This window comes from Agelaius phoeniceus, chromosome 32, assembly GCF_051311805.1.
Source record: "Agelaius phoeniceus isolate bAgePho1 chromosome 32, bAgePho1.hap1, whole genome shotgun sequence".
NCBI lineage: Eukaryota > Metazoa > Chordata > Aves > Passeriformes > Icteridae > Agelaius > Agelaius phoeniceus.
The window spans coordinates 242,779-258,594 of NC_135296.1; the positions used below are offsets into that span (position 1 = coordinate 242,779).

The 15,816-nt window shown below is 61.9% G+C and overlaps 1 protein-coding gene and 1 long non-coding RNA gene across 2 annotated transcripts in view; both read right to left on the minus strand.

The window, feature by feature from the left end:
- Positions 1-1,129, minus strand: LOC129133838 (uncharacterized). The gene is made up of 2 exons (XR_013185735.1): positions 755-1,129; positions 1-701 (listed from the first exon to the last, which is right to left on the minus strand). It is a non-coding gene; the product is annotated as an uncharacterized LOC129133838 (long non-coding RNA).
- Positions 1,130-1,916: 787 nt separating this feature from the next.
- Positions 1,917-15,816, minus strand: part of LOC129133827 (EVI5-like protein) — a 55,558-nt gene continuing 41,658 nt past the window's right edge. The window contains 7 exon segments of the mRNA XM_077192357.1: positions 1,917-3,129; positions 4,127-4,222; positions 5,539-5,634; positions 7,219-7,365; positions 9,313-9,441; positions 10,318-10,428; positions 11,583-11,711. Of these exon segments, the coding sequence (XP_077048472.1) occupies positions 2,932-3,129; positions 4,127-4,222; positions 5,539-5,634; positions 7,219-7,365; positions 9,313-9,441; positions 10,318-10,428; positions 11,583-11,711 (906 nt within the window). The 3' untranslated portion in view covers positions 1,917-2,931.

The window sequence follows — 15,816 nt, forward strand, 5'->3', positions numbered from 1 at the left end:
TCGAGGCTTTTTGGGATCCTGTATTTCTGTACAGAGGGGGAGGGGCGGGGGGGGTCCCCACAATTGTCCCGGTCCGGGATCCACCCGGGGGATCCAGAGGGGTCCAGGATCCATTTGGGATCTGGGATCCGTCCTGTGGGTCCATTTGGGATCCGGGATCTGTCCGGGGGATCCATTTGGGGTCTGGGATCCATTTGGGGTCCGGGATCCGTCCTGTGGGTCCATTTCGGGCCTGGGACCCATTTGGGTGGTCCAGGATCCTTTTGAGGGGTCCAGAGGGTTCCAGGGGGTCCATTTGGGGTCTGGGATCCATCCAGGGCTCCAGGGGACTCCAGGATCCATCCAGGGGATCCATTTGGGATCCGGGACCCATCCAGGGGATCCATTTGGGGTCTGGAACCCATTTGGGGATCTGAGATCCATCCAAGGGGCCCCAGAATCCACTCAGGGGATCCATTTGGGATCTGGGATCCATTCGGGGGCTCCAGGATCCACCCAGAAGATCCAGAGGGGTCCAGGATCCGTTCAAGGGGTCGAGGGGGATCCAGGATCCATCCCAGAGATCCAGAGAGGCCCAGGATCCATTTGAAGAGTCTGGGATCCATTTGGGGGATCTGGGATCCGTCCAGAAGGTCCAGAGGGGTCCGGGACCCATTTGGGGGGTCCGGGTTCCATTTGAGGGGTCCAAGGGGATCTGGGATCTGTCCAGAGAGGCCCAGGATCCATTTGGGAGGAGTCCGGAGGGATCTGGGACCCATCCTGCGAGTCCAGAGGGGTCCATTTGAAGAGTCTGGGATCCATTTGGGGGATCTGGGATCCATCCAGGGAGTCCAGAGGGGTCTGGGATCCATCCAGAGAGGCCCAGGATCCATTTGGGGGGATCTGGGATCCATTTGGGGGGTCTGGGATCCATTTGGGGGGTCCGGGACCCACCCGGGGCTGTCCAGGGGGATCCGCTCGCGTCCGTGTTGGTCCCAGAGCATCCAGGAGGGAACCGAGCCTGGGATCCACCACAGCCGGGATCCGGCCCTGCCCGGTGTCCTGGGATCTGTCCCTGTCCCAGTGTCTGTCCCTGTGTCCCAGTGTCTGTCCCCGTCCCCATGTCTGTCCCTGTCCCAGTGTCTGTCCCTGTCCCAGTGTCTGTCCCCGTCCCCGTGTCTGTCCCCATCCCCATGTCTGTCCCTGTCCCAGTGTCTGTCCCTGTGTCCCAGTGTCTGTCCCTGAGTCCCAGTGTCTGTCCCCGTCCCTGTGTCTGTCCCTGTGTCCCAGTGTCTGTCCCTGTGTCCCAGTGTCTGTCCCTGTCCCAGTGTCCGGCCGTGTCCTGGGATCCGGTTGTGTCCAGTGTCCAGCCATGTCCCAGCACTGTCCCTGTCATGTCCTGGGATCTGGCCGTGTCCAGTGTCCCTGTCCCTGTCCCAGCTGTGTCCCTGTCCCTGTTGTGGCACTGTCCCTGTCCCTGTCCCAGCAGTGTCCCTGTCCCTGTCCTGTCCCTGTCCAGCTGTGTCCCTGTCCCTGTCCCTGTCCCTGTCTAGCTGTGCTGTGTCCAGCAGTGACCCAGCTGTGTCCTGCACTCTGGCCACGTCCAGTGTCCAGCACTGTCCCTGTCCCAGGGCCTGGCTGTGTCCCTGTCCCTGTCCCAGGTGTGTCCTTGTCCCAGGTGTGTCCCTGTCCCCATCCCTGTCCCAGGGCCTCACTGTGTCCCCGTCCCTGTCCCAGGTGTGTCCCTGTCCCAGTTTTGTCCCCATCCTGGGATCTGTCCCTGTCCCCATCCCTGTCCCAGGTGTGTCCCTGTCCCTGTCCCCATTCCTGTCCCAGGTGTGTCCCTGTCCCAGATCCAGCTGTGCCCTGGGATTGTCCCTGTGCCAGATGTGTCCCCATCCTTGTCCCCATCCCAGGATCCACCCCTGTCCCTGTCCCCACCCCTGTCCCTGTCCATGTGCGGGATCAGCCAGGCCAGGGCTGTCCCTCAGTGTCCCCTGGCTGTCCCTCAGGTGTCACAGATGTCCCTTGGTGTCCCCTGGGTGTCCCTGGGTGTCCCCCATGTCCTCCCTCTGTGTCCCCTGGGTGTCCCCTGGTGTCCCTCAGGTGTCCTTTGGTGTCCCTCAGTGTCCCCTGGATGTCCCCCAGTGTCCCCTGCTTGTCACAGGTGTCCCCTCAGTGTCCTTGGTGTCCCCAAAGTGCCACAGGGACCTGGGATGTCCCCCAGGTGCCAAAGGACCCACAGGTGTCCCCACTGCCCCCACTGTCCCTGTGGGTCCCTGGGTGCCACCTCAGGCTGTCCCCAGTGTCCCCTCAGGTCACGGTGCCATGGGCTGGTGTCACTGCTGTCCCCACTGTCCCCTGTCAGTCACGGTGCCATGGGCTGGTGTCACTGCTGTCCCCACTGTCCCCTGTCAGTCACGGTGCCATTGGTGCCACCTTGGGCTGTCACTGCTGTCCCCAATGTCCCCAGTGTCCCCTCAGGTCACGGTGCTGCTGGTGCCACCTCAGGCTCAGTTTCACTGCTGTCCCCAATGTCCCCAATGCCCCCTGGGTGTCACGGTGCCATGGGTGCCACCTCAGGCTCAGTTTCACTGCTGTCCTCAATGTCCCCTGGGTGTCACGGTGCTGCTGGTGCCACCTCAGGCTTGGTGTCACTGCTGTCCCCAATGTCCCCTGTGTGTCACGGTGCCATTGGTGCCACCTCAGGCTCAGTTTCACTGCTGTCCCCGGTGTCCCCGATGTCCCTTGAGGTCAGGGTGCTGTTGGTGCCACCTCAGGCTCTCTGTCCCCGGTGTCCCCTGGGTGTCACGGTGCCGTCGGTGCCACCTCGGGCTCGCTGTCGCTGCTGTCCCCAATGTCCCCAGTGTCCCCTGGGTGTCACGGTGCCATTGGAGCCACCTCAGGCTCGCTGTCGCTGCTGTCCCCGGTGTCCCCGGTGTCCCCTGGGTGTCACGGTGCTGTGGGTGCCACCTCGGGCTCGCTGTCGCTGCTGTCCCCGGTGTCCCCGGTGTCCCCGATGTCCCCCGGGGTCAGGGCGAAGGGCGGTGGTGGCAGCTCCTCATCCGAGGAGCCCAGCGAGTCCTCGTCCCCCAGGCGCGTCCCCAGGGCCACCGCGCCAAAGGACAGCGGCCCCCGCAGCAGCCGGATCTGGGACAGGGGACAGTGGGGACAGGGACAGGGGACAGCAGGGACAGGGAGGGGACAGGGAGGGGACAGGACAGGGGACAACAGGGAACATGAGACAGGAACAGAGAGGGGACAGAGGGGGGACAGTGAGGGACAGGCAGGGGACAGCAGGACAGGGAACAGCGGGGACAGGCAGGGGACAGGGGACAGTGAGGACAGAGACAGGGGACAGAGAGGGGGAAGCAGGGACAGAGGGGACAGAGAGGGGAGGGGACAGGGGACAAGACAGGGACAGGGACAGGAATGGAGATGGGGACAGGAGGGGACAGGGACAGGGGAGGTGATGGGGACAAGGACAGGGACAGGAACAGGGAGGGGACAGCGAGGGGACAAGGACAGGAATGGAGATGGGGACAGGAGGGGACAGGTTCAAGGGACAGGAGGGGACAAAGGCCAACAGGGAAGGGCAGGAGGGAGGACACAGGGGGAACGCGCTGTCACCAGCTGTCCCCAGGCCATGTGGCACTGAGGGGACATCGCCGGTGGCACTGGCAATGCCACCAGTGGCACTGAGGGGACATGGCTGGTGGCACCTGGGGCCAGACTGGGGGTCCCCCAGGACCTGTGGGTGCCACGTGGGTGTCCCCAACCCCTGTCACCTCCCCCAGCCCCCCTGGATGCCACCTGGGTGTCTCCCTACGTCCCTGGCCCCCAGTGTCCCCAGTGATGTCCCCAGTGATGTCCCCAGTGATGTCCCCAGTGTCCCCAGTGATGTCCCCAGTGATGTCCCCAACGTCCCCAATGTCCCCAGCGGTGTCCCCACCTTGGCCTTGAGCTGCCGGATGTGGCCCTGCAGGTGCCGGATGTACTGCACCCCATGTCCCCAGTGTCCCCAGTGCTGTCCCCAATGTCCCCAGTGGTGTCCCCAGTGTCCCCGATGTCCCCAGTGATGTCCCCAATGTCCCCAGTGTCCCCAGTGATGTCCCCAGTGATGTCCCCAATGTCCCCAATGTCTCACCTCGGCCTTGAGCTGCCGGATGTGGCCCTGCAGGTGCCGGATGTACTGCGCCGCGTCCGAGTGCTCCAGCTGGCCCTGCAGCCGCCCCTCCTCCCGCTGGGGACACCGAGGGGACACCGAGGGGACACTGGGGGGACACCGCGGCCACCTGGCCCCTCCTGTGCCCCCCATGTCCCCTGTGTCCACTCCATGTCCCCATGACCTTCATGTCCACCACATCCCTGTGTCCCCCTCTCCCCTCCATGTCCCCTCCGTGTCCCCCCCTGTCCCCTCTGTGTCCCCCCATGTCCCCACATCCCTGTGTCCCCCATCCCCTCCATGTCCCCTGATGTCCCCCTGATGTCCCCAATGTCCCTCATCCCTTCCATCCCCACCATGTCCCCAATGTCCCCAGTGTCCCCAGGGTCCTCCATCCCCTCCATGTCCCCCCATTTCCCCTCCATGTCCCCATGTCCCCGTGTCCCCCATCCCTTCCATGTCCCCCATCCCCCCCATGTCCTACTCATGTCCCTCTGTCCCCTCCATGTCCCCTCATGTCCCCACCATCCCCACGTCCCCCATCCCCCCCATGTCCCCCTGACATCCCCAATGTCACTCACCCCCCCCATGTCCCCATGTCCCTGATGTCCCCAGTGTCCCCGTGTCCCCTCTGTGTCCCCCCATGTCCCCACGTCCCTGTGTCCCCCATCTCCCCCTCCACGTCCCACTCATGTCCCCGTGTCCCTGATGTCCCCAGTGTCTCCAAGGTCCCCCATCCCCTCCATGTCCCCATGTCCCCCCCATGTCCCCTCCATGTCCCCAATGTCCCCCATGTCCCTGATATCCCCATGTCCTCCCTCCACTCCATGTCCTCGATGTCCCCAATGTCCCCCAATGTCCTCGATGTCCCCGATGTCCCCATCTCCCCCATATCCTCATGTCCCCCTGATGTCCCCAATGTCCCCAGTATCCCCATCCCCTCCATGTCCCCAATGTCCCCATGTCCTGATGTTTCCCTTTCCCCACATCCCCCAGTGTCCCCATTGTCCCTGATGTCCCCATGACCCTCATGTCCCCCATCCGCTCCAAGTCCCCATGTCCCCCCAATGTCCCCAATGTCCCCATTGTACCTGCCACGTCCCCGATGTCCCCAATATCCCTGATGTCCCCATGTCTCCCTGATGTCCCCATGTCTCCCTGATGTCCCCATGTCCCCCCAGCATCTCTGATGTCCCCATATCCCCCACATCCCCCAATGTCCCAAATATCCCCGATGTCCCCATGTCCCCCTGATGTCCCCAATGTCCCCATTGTCCCTGCCACGTCCCCGAAGTCCCTGATGTCCCCATGTCCCCCCAGCGTCTCTGATGTCCCCATATCCCCCACATCCCCCAATGTCCCCATTGTCCCCATTGTCCCCGGTGTCCCCGTACCTGGATCTCCAGCTCGGCCACGCGCTGCCTCATCTCGGCCAGGGCGGCCATGCTGTCGGCCTCGCGCAGCCGCACGGCCATCACCTCCTCCTTGCTCTGGGGACAGCGCTGTCACCGCGGGGCGCCCGGGGACACCGCGGGGACACCATGGGGACGGCACTGGGACACCATGGGGACACCGCGGGGACACCCGGGGACAGCACTGGGACACCCACAGGGACACCCACAGGGACACCCGGGGACAGCACTGGGACACCCACAGGGACACCCACAGGGACACCCGGGGACAGCACTGGGACACCGCGGGGACACCTGGGGACACTGCGGGGACACCATGGGGACAGCACTGGGACACGATGGGGACAGCCCCAGGGACACCCACTGGGACACCGCAGGGACAGGCCTGGGACACCATGGGGACAGCCCTGGGACAGGCCTGGGACACCATGGGGACAGCCCCAGGGACACCCGGGGACAGCCCCAGGACAGCCCTGCCACTGGGGACAGCATGGGGACACCCACAGGGACACCATGGGGACACCCAGGGACAGCCCTGCCACTCCCAGGGACACTGCAGGGACACTGTGGGGACACCCAGGGACACCACAGGGACAGCCCTAGGACACCACAGGGACACCCAGGGACACTGTGGGGACACCCCCTGGGACAGCCCCAGGACAGCCCTGCCACTGGGGACAGTGTGGGGACACCCCAGGGACACCATGGGGACACCCAGGGACAGCGCTGCCACCCCCAGGGACACTGCAGGGACAGCCAGGGACACCCAGGGACAGCCCTGTCACTGGGGACAGTGTGGGGACACCTTGGACACCCCCAGGGACAGCCCTGTCACTGTGTGGACACTCAGGGACAACACAGGGACACTTCAGGGGCCCTGGGGACATCCCCGTGTGTGTCCCAAAGGTCCCCAAGAGTGCCCAATGTCCCCAGTGTCCCCAAGATCCCTGTTGTCCCCAGAGCCGTCCCCAGTGTCCCCAACAGCCCCAATGATGCTCCCAATGTCCCCAATCCCACAGTGTCCCCAGGGTGTCCCCAATTGCCCCAGTGCCCCCAACATCTCCAAGTGTCCCCAATGTCCCAAATCCCTCAATGTCCTCAGTGATGTCCCCAATGATGTCCCCAATACCACCAATGTCCCCGATGTCTGCGATGATGTCCCCAACATCTCCAGCATCCCTTATGATGTCCCAAATGCCCCCAGTGCCCCCAATGTCCCAATGTCCCCAACACCCCCAGGTGTCCCCACTGTCCCCAACATCCCAATACCCTCAGTGTCCCCAGTACTGTCCCTGATGATGTCCCCAATGTCCTCAATCCCCCCAATGCACCCCCCAATGTCCCCATTGTCCTCGCTGATCCCACTGCTGTCCCCAATGTCCCCAAACATCCCCAATGTCCCCAGATGTCCCCAATGCCGCTGGCATCCCCAGTGTCCCTGATGTCCCAATACCCCCAATGTCCCCAATACCCTCAATGTCCCCAATGTCCCAAGTGTCCCCAATGTCCCCAATCCTCCCAATACACTCCTGCCCCCAGTGTCCCCAGTGTCCCCGATGCCCCCAGTGTCCCCAATGTCCCCGATGTCCCCAGTGTCCCCGATGCCCCCAATGCCCCCAGTGTCCCCATTGCTGTCCCCCTTGTCCCCGTTGCTGTCCCCACCTTGCACTGAGCCTCCGCGTGTTTCCGGTGGCTCTCGCTGAGCTGGGCCTGCAGCCCCTGGCTCTGGGCGGCCGCGGCGCGGAGCTGCTCCCTTAGGCCAGCGCAGGCCTGCTCGGCCCGGCCCAGCACCGACCGCTGGATCCGCCCCTAAACCAGGGTTAAACTGGGATTAAACCTGGGATTAACCCGGGATAGACCCGGCACCAACCCAGCCCTGCTCCCTTAGGCCAGCGCAGGCCTGCTCGGCCCGGCCCAGCACCGACCGCTGGATGCGCCCCTAAACCGGGGTTAAACTGGGATTAACCTGGGATTAACCCGGGATAAACCCGGGACAGACCCGGCACCAACCCAGCCCTGCTCCCTTAGGCCAGCGCAGGCCTGCTCGGCCCGGCCCAGCACCGACCGCTGGATCCGCCCCTAAACCGGGATAAAACCGGGGTTAAACTGGGATTAACCCGGGATTAAACTGGGATAAACCAGGATAGACCCGGCATCAACCCAGCCCTGCTGCTCCCTTAGGCCAGCGCAGGCCTGCTCGGCCCGGCCCAGCACCGACCGCTGGATGCGCCCCTAAACTGGGGTTAAACCGGGATTAACCTGGGATAGACCCGGGATAGACCCGGCACCAACCCAGCCCTGCTCCCTTAGGCCAGCGCAGGCCTGCTCGGCCCGGCCCAGCACCGACCGCTGGATCCGCCCCTAAACCGGGGTTAAACCGGGATTAACCTGGGATTAAACCGGGATTAACCTGGGATAAACCCCAGGATTAACCCATCAAAATCCTGGGATAAACACAAAGTTAATTTGGGATAAACCTGGGATAAACCCTGGTCCCTGCTCTCCCAGTGCTCCCAGTTCACTTCCCAGTATCCCCAGTTCCTCCCAGTTTGGTACCTGTGTCTCCAGGTGCAGCACCCAGTGCTCCCAGTCCCTCCCAGTCCATCCCAGTCCCTCCCAGTTTGGTACCTGTGTCTCACTTGTGTCTCCAGGTGCAGCACCCAGTGCTCCCAGTCCATCCCAGTCCCTCCCAGTGCTCCCAGTTTGGTACCAGTGTCTCACCTGTGTCTCCAGGTGCAGCACCCAGTGCTCCCAGTCCATCCCAGTCCCTCCCAGTCCCTCCTCCCAGTTTGGTACCTGTGTCTCACCTGTGTCTCCAGGTGCAGCACCCTTTGTCCCAGCACCCTCAGCCCCATTCCCAGTTTGTCCCAGTCCCTCCCAGTTTGGTACCTGTGTCTCACCTGTGTCTCCAGGTGCAGCACCCTCTGTCCCAGTCCATCCCAGTGCTCCCAGTTTGGAACCAGTGTCTCACCTGTGTCTCCAGGTGCAGCACCCTCTGTCTCAGCCCCATTCCCAGTTTGTCCCAGTCCATCCCAGTCCCTCCCAGTTTGGTACCTGTGTCTCACCTGTGTCTCCAGGTGCAGCACTCTGTGTCCCAGTCCATCCCAGTCCCTCCCAGTTTGGTACCTGTGTCTCCAGGTGCAGCACCCTCTATCTCAGCACTCTCAGCCCCATTCCCAGTTTGTCCCAGTCCCTCCCAGTGTCTCACCTGTGTCTCCAGGTGCAGCACCCTCTGTCTCAGCGCCCTCAGCCCCAATCCCAGTTTGTCCCAGTCCGTCCCAGTTTGTCCCAGTCCATCCCAGTATCTCACCTGTGTCTCCAGGTGCAGCACTCTCTGTCCCAGCGCCCTCAGCCCCATTCCCAGTCCCTCCCAGTCCATCCCAGTCCCTCCCAGTTTGGAACCAGTGTCTCACCTGTGTCTCCAGGTGCAGCACCCAGTGCTCCCAGTCCATCCCAGTCCCTCCCAGTCCCTCCTCCCAGTTTGGTACCTGTGTCTCACCTGTGTCTCCAGGTGCAGCACCCTTTGTCCCAGCACCCTCAGCCCCATTCCCAGTTTGTCCCAGTCCCTCCCAGTTTGGTACCTGTGTCTCACCTGTGTCTCCAGGTGCAGCACCCTCTGTCCCAGTCCATCCCAGTGCTCCCAGTTTGGAACCAGTGTCTCACCTGTGTCTCCAGGTGCAGCACCCTCTGTCTCAGCCCCATTCCCAGTTTGTCCCAGTCCCTCCCAGTCCCTCCCAGTCCATCCCAGTGTCTCACCTGTGTCTCCAGGTGCAGCACCCTCTGTCTCAGCGCCCTCAGCTCCGCCTGGGCCTGGCTCTCGCGGAGCTGCACCCCCAGCACGGCCTCGTGCAGCGCCCGCGGCTCCTTCCAGCGGCCCCCGCACACCTGGGGACACACCCGGTCAGGGACACACCTGGGGACACACCTGGGACACACCTGGGGACACACCTGGTCAGGGGACACACCTGGGGACACACCCTGGGGACACACCTGGGGACACACCTGGGGACACACCTGGGGACACACCCTGGGGACACACCTGGGGACACACCTGGGGACACCTGGGGACACACCCGGTCAGGGGACACACCTGGGGACACACCTGGGACACACCTGGGACACCTGGGGACACACCCGGTCAGGGACACACCTGGGGACACACCTGGGGACACACCCGGTCAGGGGACACACCTGGGGACACACCTGGGACACACCTGGGGACACACCTGGGACACACCTGGGGACACACCCGGTCGGGGGACACACCTGGGGACACACCTGGGGACACACCTGGGGACACACCTGGAACACCTGGGGACACCTGGGGACACACCCAGTCAGGTGTGGGGACACCTGGGGACACCTGGGACATCTGGGGACACCTGGGGACACACCCTGGGAACACCTGGTCAGGTATAGGGACACCTGGGGACACACCTGGGGACACACCTGGGGACACACCCTGGGAACACCTGGGGACACCTGGGGACACACCCAGTCAGGTGTGGGGACACCTGGGGACACCTGGGGACACACCCTGGGAACACCTGGTCAGGTATGGGGACTCACCTGGGGACAGCTGGGACACCTGCCAGGCATCCCCCAGGTGTCCCCAGTGTCCCTGTGTCACCTGCCAGGTGTTCCCAGGGTCACTCAGGTGTCCCCAGGGTCACTCAGGTGTCCCCAGTGTCCCTGTCTCACCCGCCAGGTGTCCCTGATGTCCCCGATGTCACTCAGGTGTCCCCAGTGTCCGTGTCTCACCTGCCAGGTGTCCCCAATGTCCCCGATGTCCCCGATGTCCCTCAGTGCCAGCTCCTGCAGCTCCTCCTGCAGCCGAACCACGCTGGAGTCATCCGGGAGCAGCGGCTGCCGCTGGGGACAGACGGACGGACGGACATCAGGGACAGGGACAGACGGACATCAGGGACGGGGACAGACGGACAGCAGGGATGGGGACAGATGGACAGCAGGGACAGCGACAGGGACAGATGGACAGGGGGACAGCAGGGACAGACGGACAGACGGACATCAGGGACAGGGACAGACGGACATCAGGGACAGACGGACAGCAGGGACAGCGACAGACGGACAGCAGGGACAGCGACAGGGACAGAGGGACAGGGGGACAGCAGGGACAGCGACAGATGGACAGCAGGGACAGACGGACATCAGGGACAGGGACAGACGGACATCAGGGACAGACGGACAGCAGGGACAGACGGACAGCAGGGACAGGGACAGGGGGACATCAGGGACAGACGGACAGACGGACAGCAGGGACAGCGACAGACGGACAGCAGGGACAGCGACAGGGACAGAGGGACAGGGGGACAGCAGGGACAGCGACAGATGGACAGCAGGGACAGACGGACATCAGGGACAGGGACAGACGGACAGCAGGGACAGTGACAGGGACAGAGGGACAGGGGGACAGCAGGGACAGGGACACAGGGGACAAGGGACATCGGGGGGACAGACAGAGGGACCTTCACAGGCCACCTGCGACAGCTCCTGTCCCACCCACGGGACCCTCCCTGTCCCCTCCCTGTCCCCACGGCCCCTCCCTGTCCCCAGGGCCACCCACGGGACCCTCCCTGGCCCCTCCCTGTCCCCTCCCTGTCCCCAGAGCCACCCATGGGACCCTCCTTGTCCCCAAGGCCACCCATGGGACCCTCCCCATCCCATTGGGACCCTGCCACCCCCAATGCCACCCTGGTGTCCCCTCGGTGTCACCTTCTGACCTTGCCCTGCATCTCCTGGAACCCTCCCTGTCCCCAAGGCCACCCATGGGACCCTCCTTGTCCCCAAGGCCCCTCCCTATCCCCAGTGCCACTCCTTGTCCCCAAGGCCCCGGTGCCACCCCCGGTGTCCCCTCAGTGTCACCTTCTCCATGTCCAGGACCTTGTCCTGCATCTCCTGGAACTCTCACTGTCCCCAAGGCCCCTCCCTGTCCCCAAGGGCACCCATGGGACCCTGCCACCCCCGATGCCACCCCTGCTGTCCCCCCGGTGTCCCCTCGGTGTCACCTTCTCCATGTCCAGGACCTTGTCCTGCATCTCCTTGAGGGCTCCCAGGGTTTCGCTCTCGCGCAGCCGCGACCGCTCCAGCTCCGTCTCCAGGTGCGCCACGAACTCCTCGCTCAGGCGGGGGTTACCCTGTCCCCAGTGTCACCAATGTCACCAATGTCACCAAATGGCACCAAAAGGTCACCAAAGGTCACCAATGTCACCTCCCAACCACCACGAACTCCTCGCTCAGGCGGGGGTTACCCTGTCACCAAATGGCACCAATGTCACCAATGTCACCTCCCAACTGCCATGAACTCCTCGCTCAGGCGGGGGTTACCCTGTCCCCAATGTCACCAAATGTCACCAATGTCACCAATGTCACCAAATGTCACCAATGTCACCTCCCAACTGCCCCAACCTCGCTCAGGCGGGGGTTACCCTGTCCCCAATGTCCCCAAATGTCACCAATGTCACCAATGTCACCAAAGGTCACCAATGTCACCTCCCAACTGCCACGAACTCCTCGCTCAGGCAGGGGTTACCCTGTCCCCAATGTCACCAATGTCCCCAATGTCACCAATGTCACCTCCCAACTGCCACCAACTCCTCGCTCAGGCAGGGGTTACCCTGTCCCCAAATGTCACCAATGTCACCAATGGCACCTCCCAACTGCCATGAACTCCTCGCTCAGGCGGGGGTTACCCTGTCCCCAGTGTCCCCAATGTCCCCAAGGTCACCAAAGGTCACCAATGTCACCTCCCAACCGCCCCAACCTCGCTCAGGCGGGGGTTACCCTGTCCCCAGTGTCACCAAATGTCACCAAGTGTCACCAATGTCACCTCCCCATTGTTCCTGGCCACCATGAACTCCTCGCTCAGGCGGGGGTTACCCTGTCCCCAATGTCACCAAATGGCACCAAATGGCACCAAATGGCACCAAAAGGTCACCAAAGGTCACCAATGTCACCTCCCAACCACCACGAACTCCTCGCTCAGGCGGGGGTTACCCTGTCCCCAAATGGCACCAAATGTCACCAATGTCACCAATGTCACCTCCCAACCGCCCCAACCTCGCTCAGGCGGGGGTTACCCTGTCCCCAGTGTCACCAAATGTCACCAAGTGTCACCAATGTCACCAAGGTCACCTCCCAACCGCCCCAACCTCGCTCAGGCGGGGGTTACCCTGTCCCCAGTGTCACCAATGTCCCCAATGTCCCCAATGTCACCAAGTGTCACCAATGTCACCTCCCCATTGTTCCTGCCCACCACCAACTCCTCGCTCAGGCGGGGGTTACCCTGTCCCCAGTGTCACCAATGTCACCTCCCCATTGTTCCTGCCCACCATAAACTCCTCGCTCAGGCAGGGGTTACCCTGTCCCCAGTGTCCCCAAATGTCACCAAATGTCACCTCCCACCTGCCATGAAATCCTCGTTCATGCAGGAGTTACCTGTGCCACCAAATGCCACCAAAGGTCACCTGCAGCATTGTCACCCGGGGACAGTGACACACGGGTGACACAGTGACACAGTGACACACACAATGACACAGGTGACAATGACACACTCAGGTGACACACACAATGACACAGGTGACAATGACACACACAGGTGACACACTCAGGTGACACATTCAGGTGACACACAGGTGACAGTGACACACACTCAGGTGACACACAGGTGACACAGGAGGCGACACACGGGTGACACAGAGGTTACACACAGGTGACACAGAGATGACACACAGGTGACAGTGACACACTCAGGTGACACACTCAGGTGACACAGTGACACACGGGTGACACAGGAGGTGACACACAGGCAACACACAGGTGGCAGTGACACACACAGGTGACACAGAGGTGACAATGACACACAGGTGACACACAGGTGACAGTGACACACTCAGGTGACACAGGTGATACAGTGACACACACAGGTGATACAGAGGTGACAATGACACACAGGTGACACACAGGTGACAGTGACACAAGGTGACAGTGACACACACAGTGACACACACACAGGTGACACACACAGGTGACACACAGTGACACACAGTGACACACACACAGTGACACACACACACAGGTGACACAGTGACACACACAGGTGACACTCAGGTGACAATGACACACCTGCAGCTCCCTGATGGTGCTCTGTGCCCGCCTCAGGCTCTCTGTGGCTGAGCTGCAGCGTTGGGGCAGTGATGCAATGGCACACACAGTGACACACACAGGTGACACACACAGGTGACACACACAGGTGACACACAGGTGACACACACAGGTGACAGTGACACACCTGCAGCTCCCTGATGGTGCTCTGTGCCCGCCGCAGGCTCTCTGTGGCTGAGCTGCAGCGTTGGGGCAGTGACACACAGTGACACACACAGTGACACACAGTGACACACAGTGACACACAGTGACAGTGACACACACAGTGACACACAGTGACACACAGTGACAGTGACACACACAGTGACACACAGGTGACAATGACACACACAGGTGACACAGTGACACACCTGCAGCTCCCTGATGGTGCTCTGTGCCCGCCTCAGGCTCTCTGTGGCTGAGCTGCAGCGTTGGGGCAGTGATACAATGACACACACAGTGATACACACAGTGACAGACACACAGGTGACACAGGTGACACACACAGGTGACACACAATGACACACCTGCAGCTCCCTGATGGTGCTCTGTGCCCGTCTCAGGCTCTCTGTGGCTGAGCTGCAGCGTTGGGGCAGTGATGCAATGACACACAGTGACACACAGGTGACAGTGACACACACACAGTGACACACACACAGTGACACACACACAGTGACACACACACAGGTGACAATGACACACACAGGTGACAATGACACACACAGTGACACACCTGCAGCTCCCTGATGGTGCTCTGTGCCCGCCTCAGGCTCTCTGTGGCTGAGCTGCAGCGTTGGGGCAGTGATGCAGTGACACAGTGACACACACAGTGACACACACAGGTGACACAGGTGACAATGACACACACAGGTGACAGTGACACACCTGCAGCTCCCTGATGGTGCTCTGTGCCCGTCTCAGGCTCTCTGTGGCTGAGCTGCAGCGTTGGGGCAGTGATGCAATGGCACAGGTGATACAATGACACACACAGTGACACACACAGGTGACACAGGTGACACACAGGTGACACACACAGGTGACAGTGACACACCTGCAGCTCCCTGATGGTGCTCTGTGCCCACCTCAGGCTCTCTGTGGCTGAGCTGCAGCGTTGGGGCAGTGATGCAATGGCACACAGTGACAGTGACACACACAGTGACACACACAGTGACACACACACAGGTGACACACACAGGTGACACACACAGGTGACAATGACACACACAGGTGACAATGACACACCTGCAGCTCCCTGATGGTGCTCTGTGCCCGTCTCAGGCTCTCTGTGGCTGAGCTGCAGCGTTGGGGCAGTGATGCAATGACACAGGTGATACAATGACACACACAGTGACACACAGTGACACACACAGTGACACACACACAGTGACACACAGGTGACAATGACACACACACAGGTGACAATGACACACAATGACACACCTGCAGCTCCCTGATGGTGCTCTGTGCCCGCCTCAGGCTCTCTGTGGCTGAGCTGCAGCGTTGGGGCGGTGATGCAATGACACAGGTGATACAATGACACACACAGTGATACACACAGTGACACACAGGTGACAATGACACACACAGGTGACAATGACACACCTGCAGCTCCCTGATGGTGCTCTGTGCCCGTCTCAGGCTCTCTGTGGCTGAGCTGCAGCGTTGGGGCAGTGATGCAGTGACACAGGTGATACAATGACACACACAGTGACACACAGGTGACAATGACACACAATGACACACCTGCAGCTCCCTGATGGTGCTCTGTGCCCGCCTCAGGCTCTCTGTGGCTGAGCTGCAGCGTTGGGGCGGTGATGCAATGACACAGGTGATACAATGACACACACAGTGATACACACAGTGACACACAGGTGACAATGACACACACAGGTGACAATGACACACCTGCAGCTCCCTGATGGTGCTCTGTGCCCGCCTCAGGCTCTCTGTGGCTGAGCTGCAGCGTTGGGGCAGTGATACAATGACACACACAGTGATACACACAGTGACAGACACACAGGTGACACAGGTGACACACACAGGTGACACACAATGACACACCTGCAGCTCCCTGATGGTGCTCTGTGCCCGCCTCAGGCT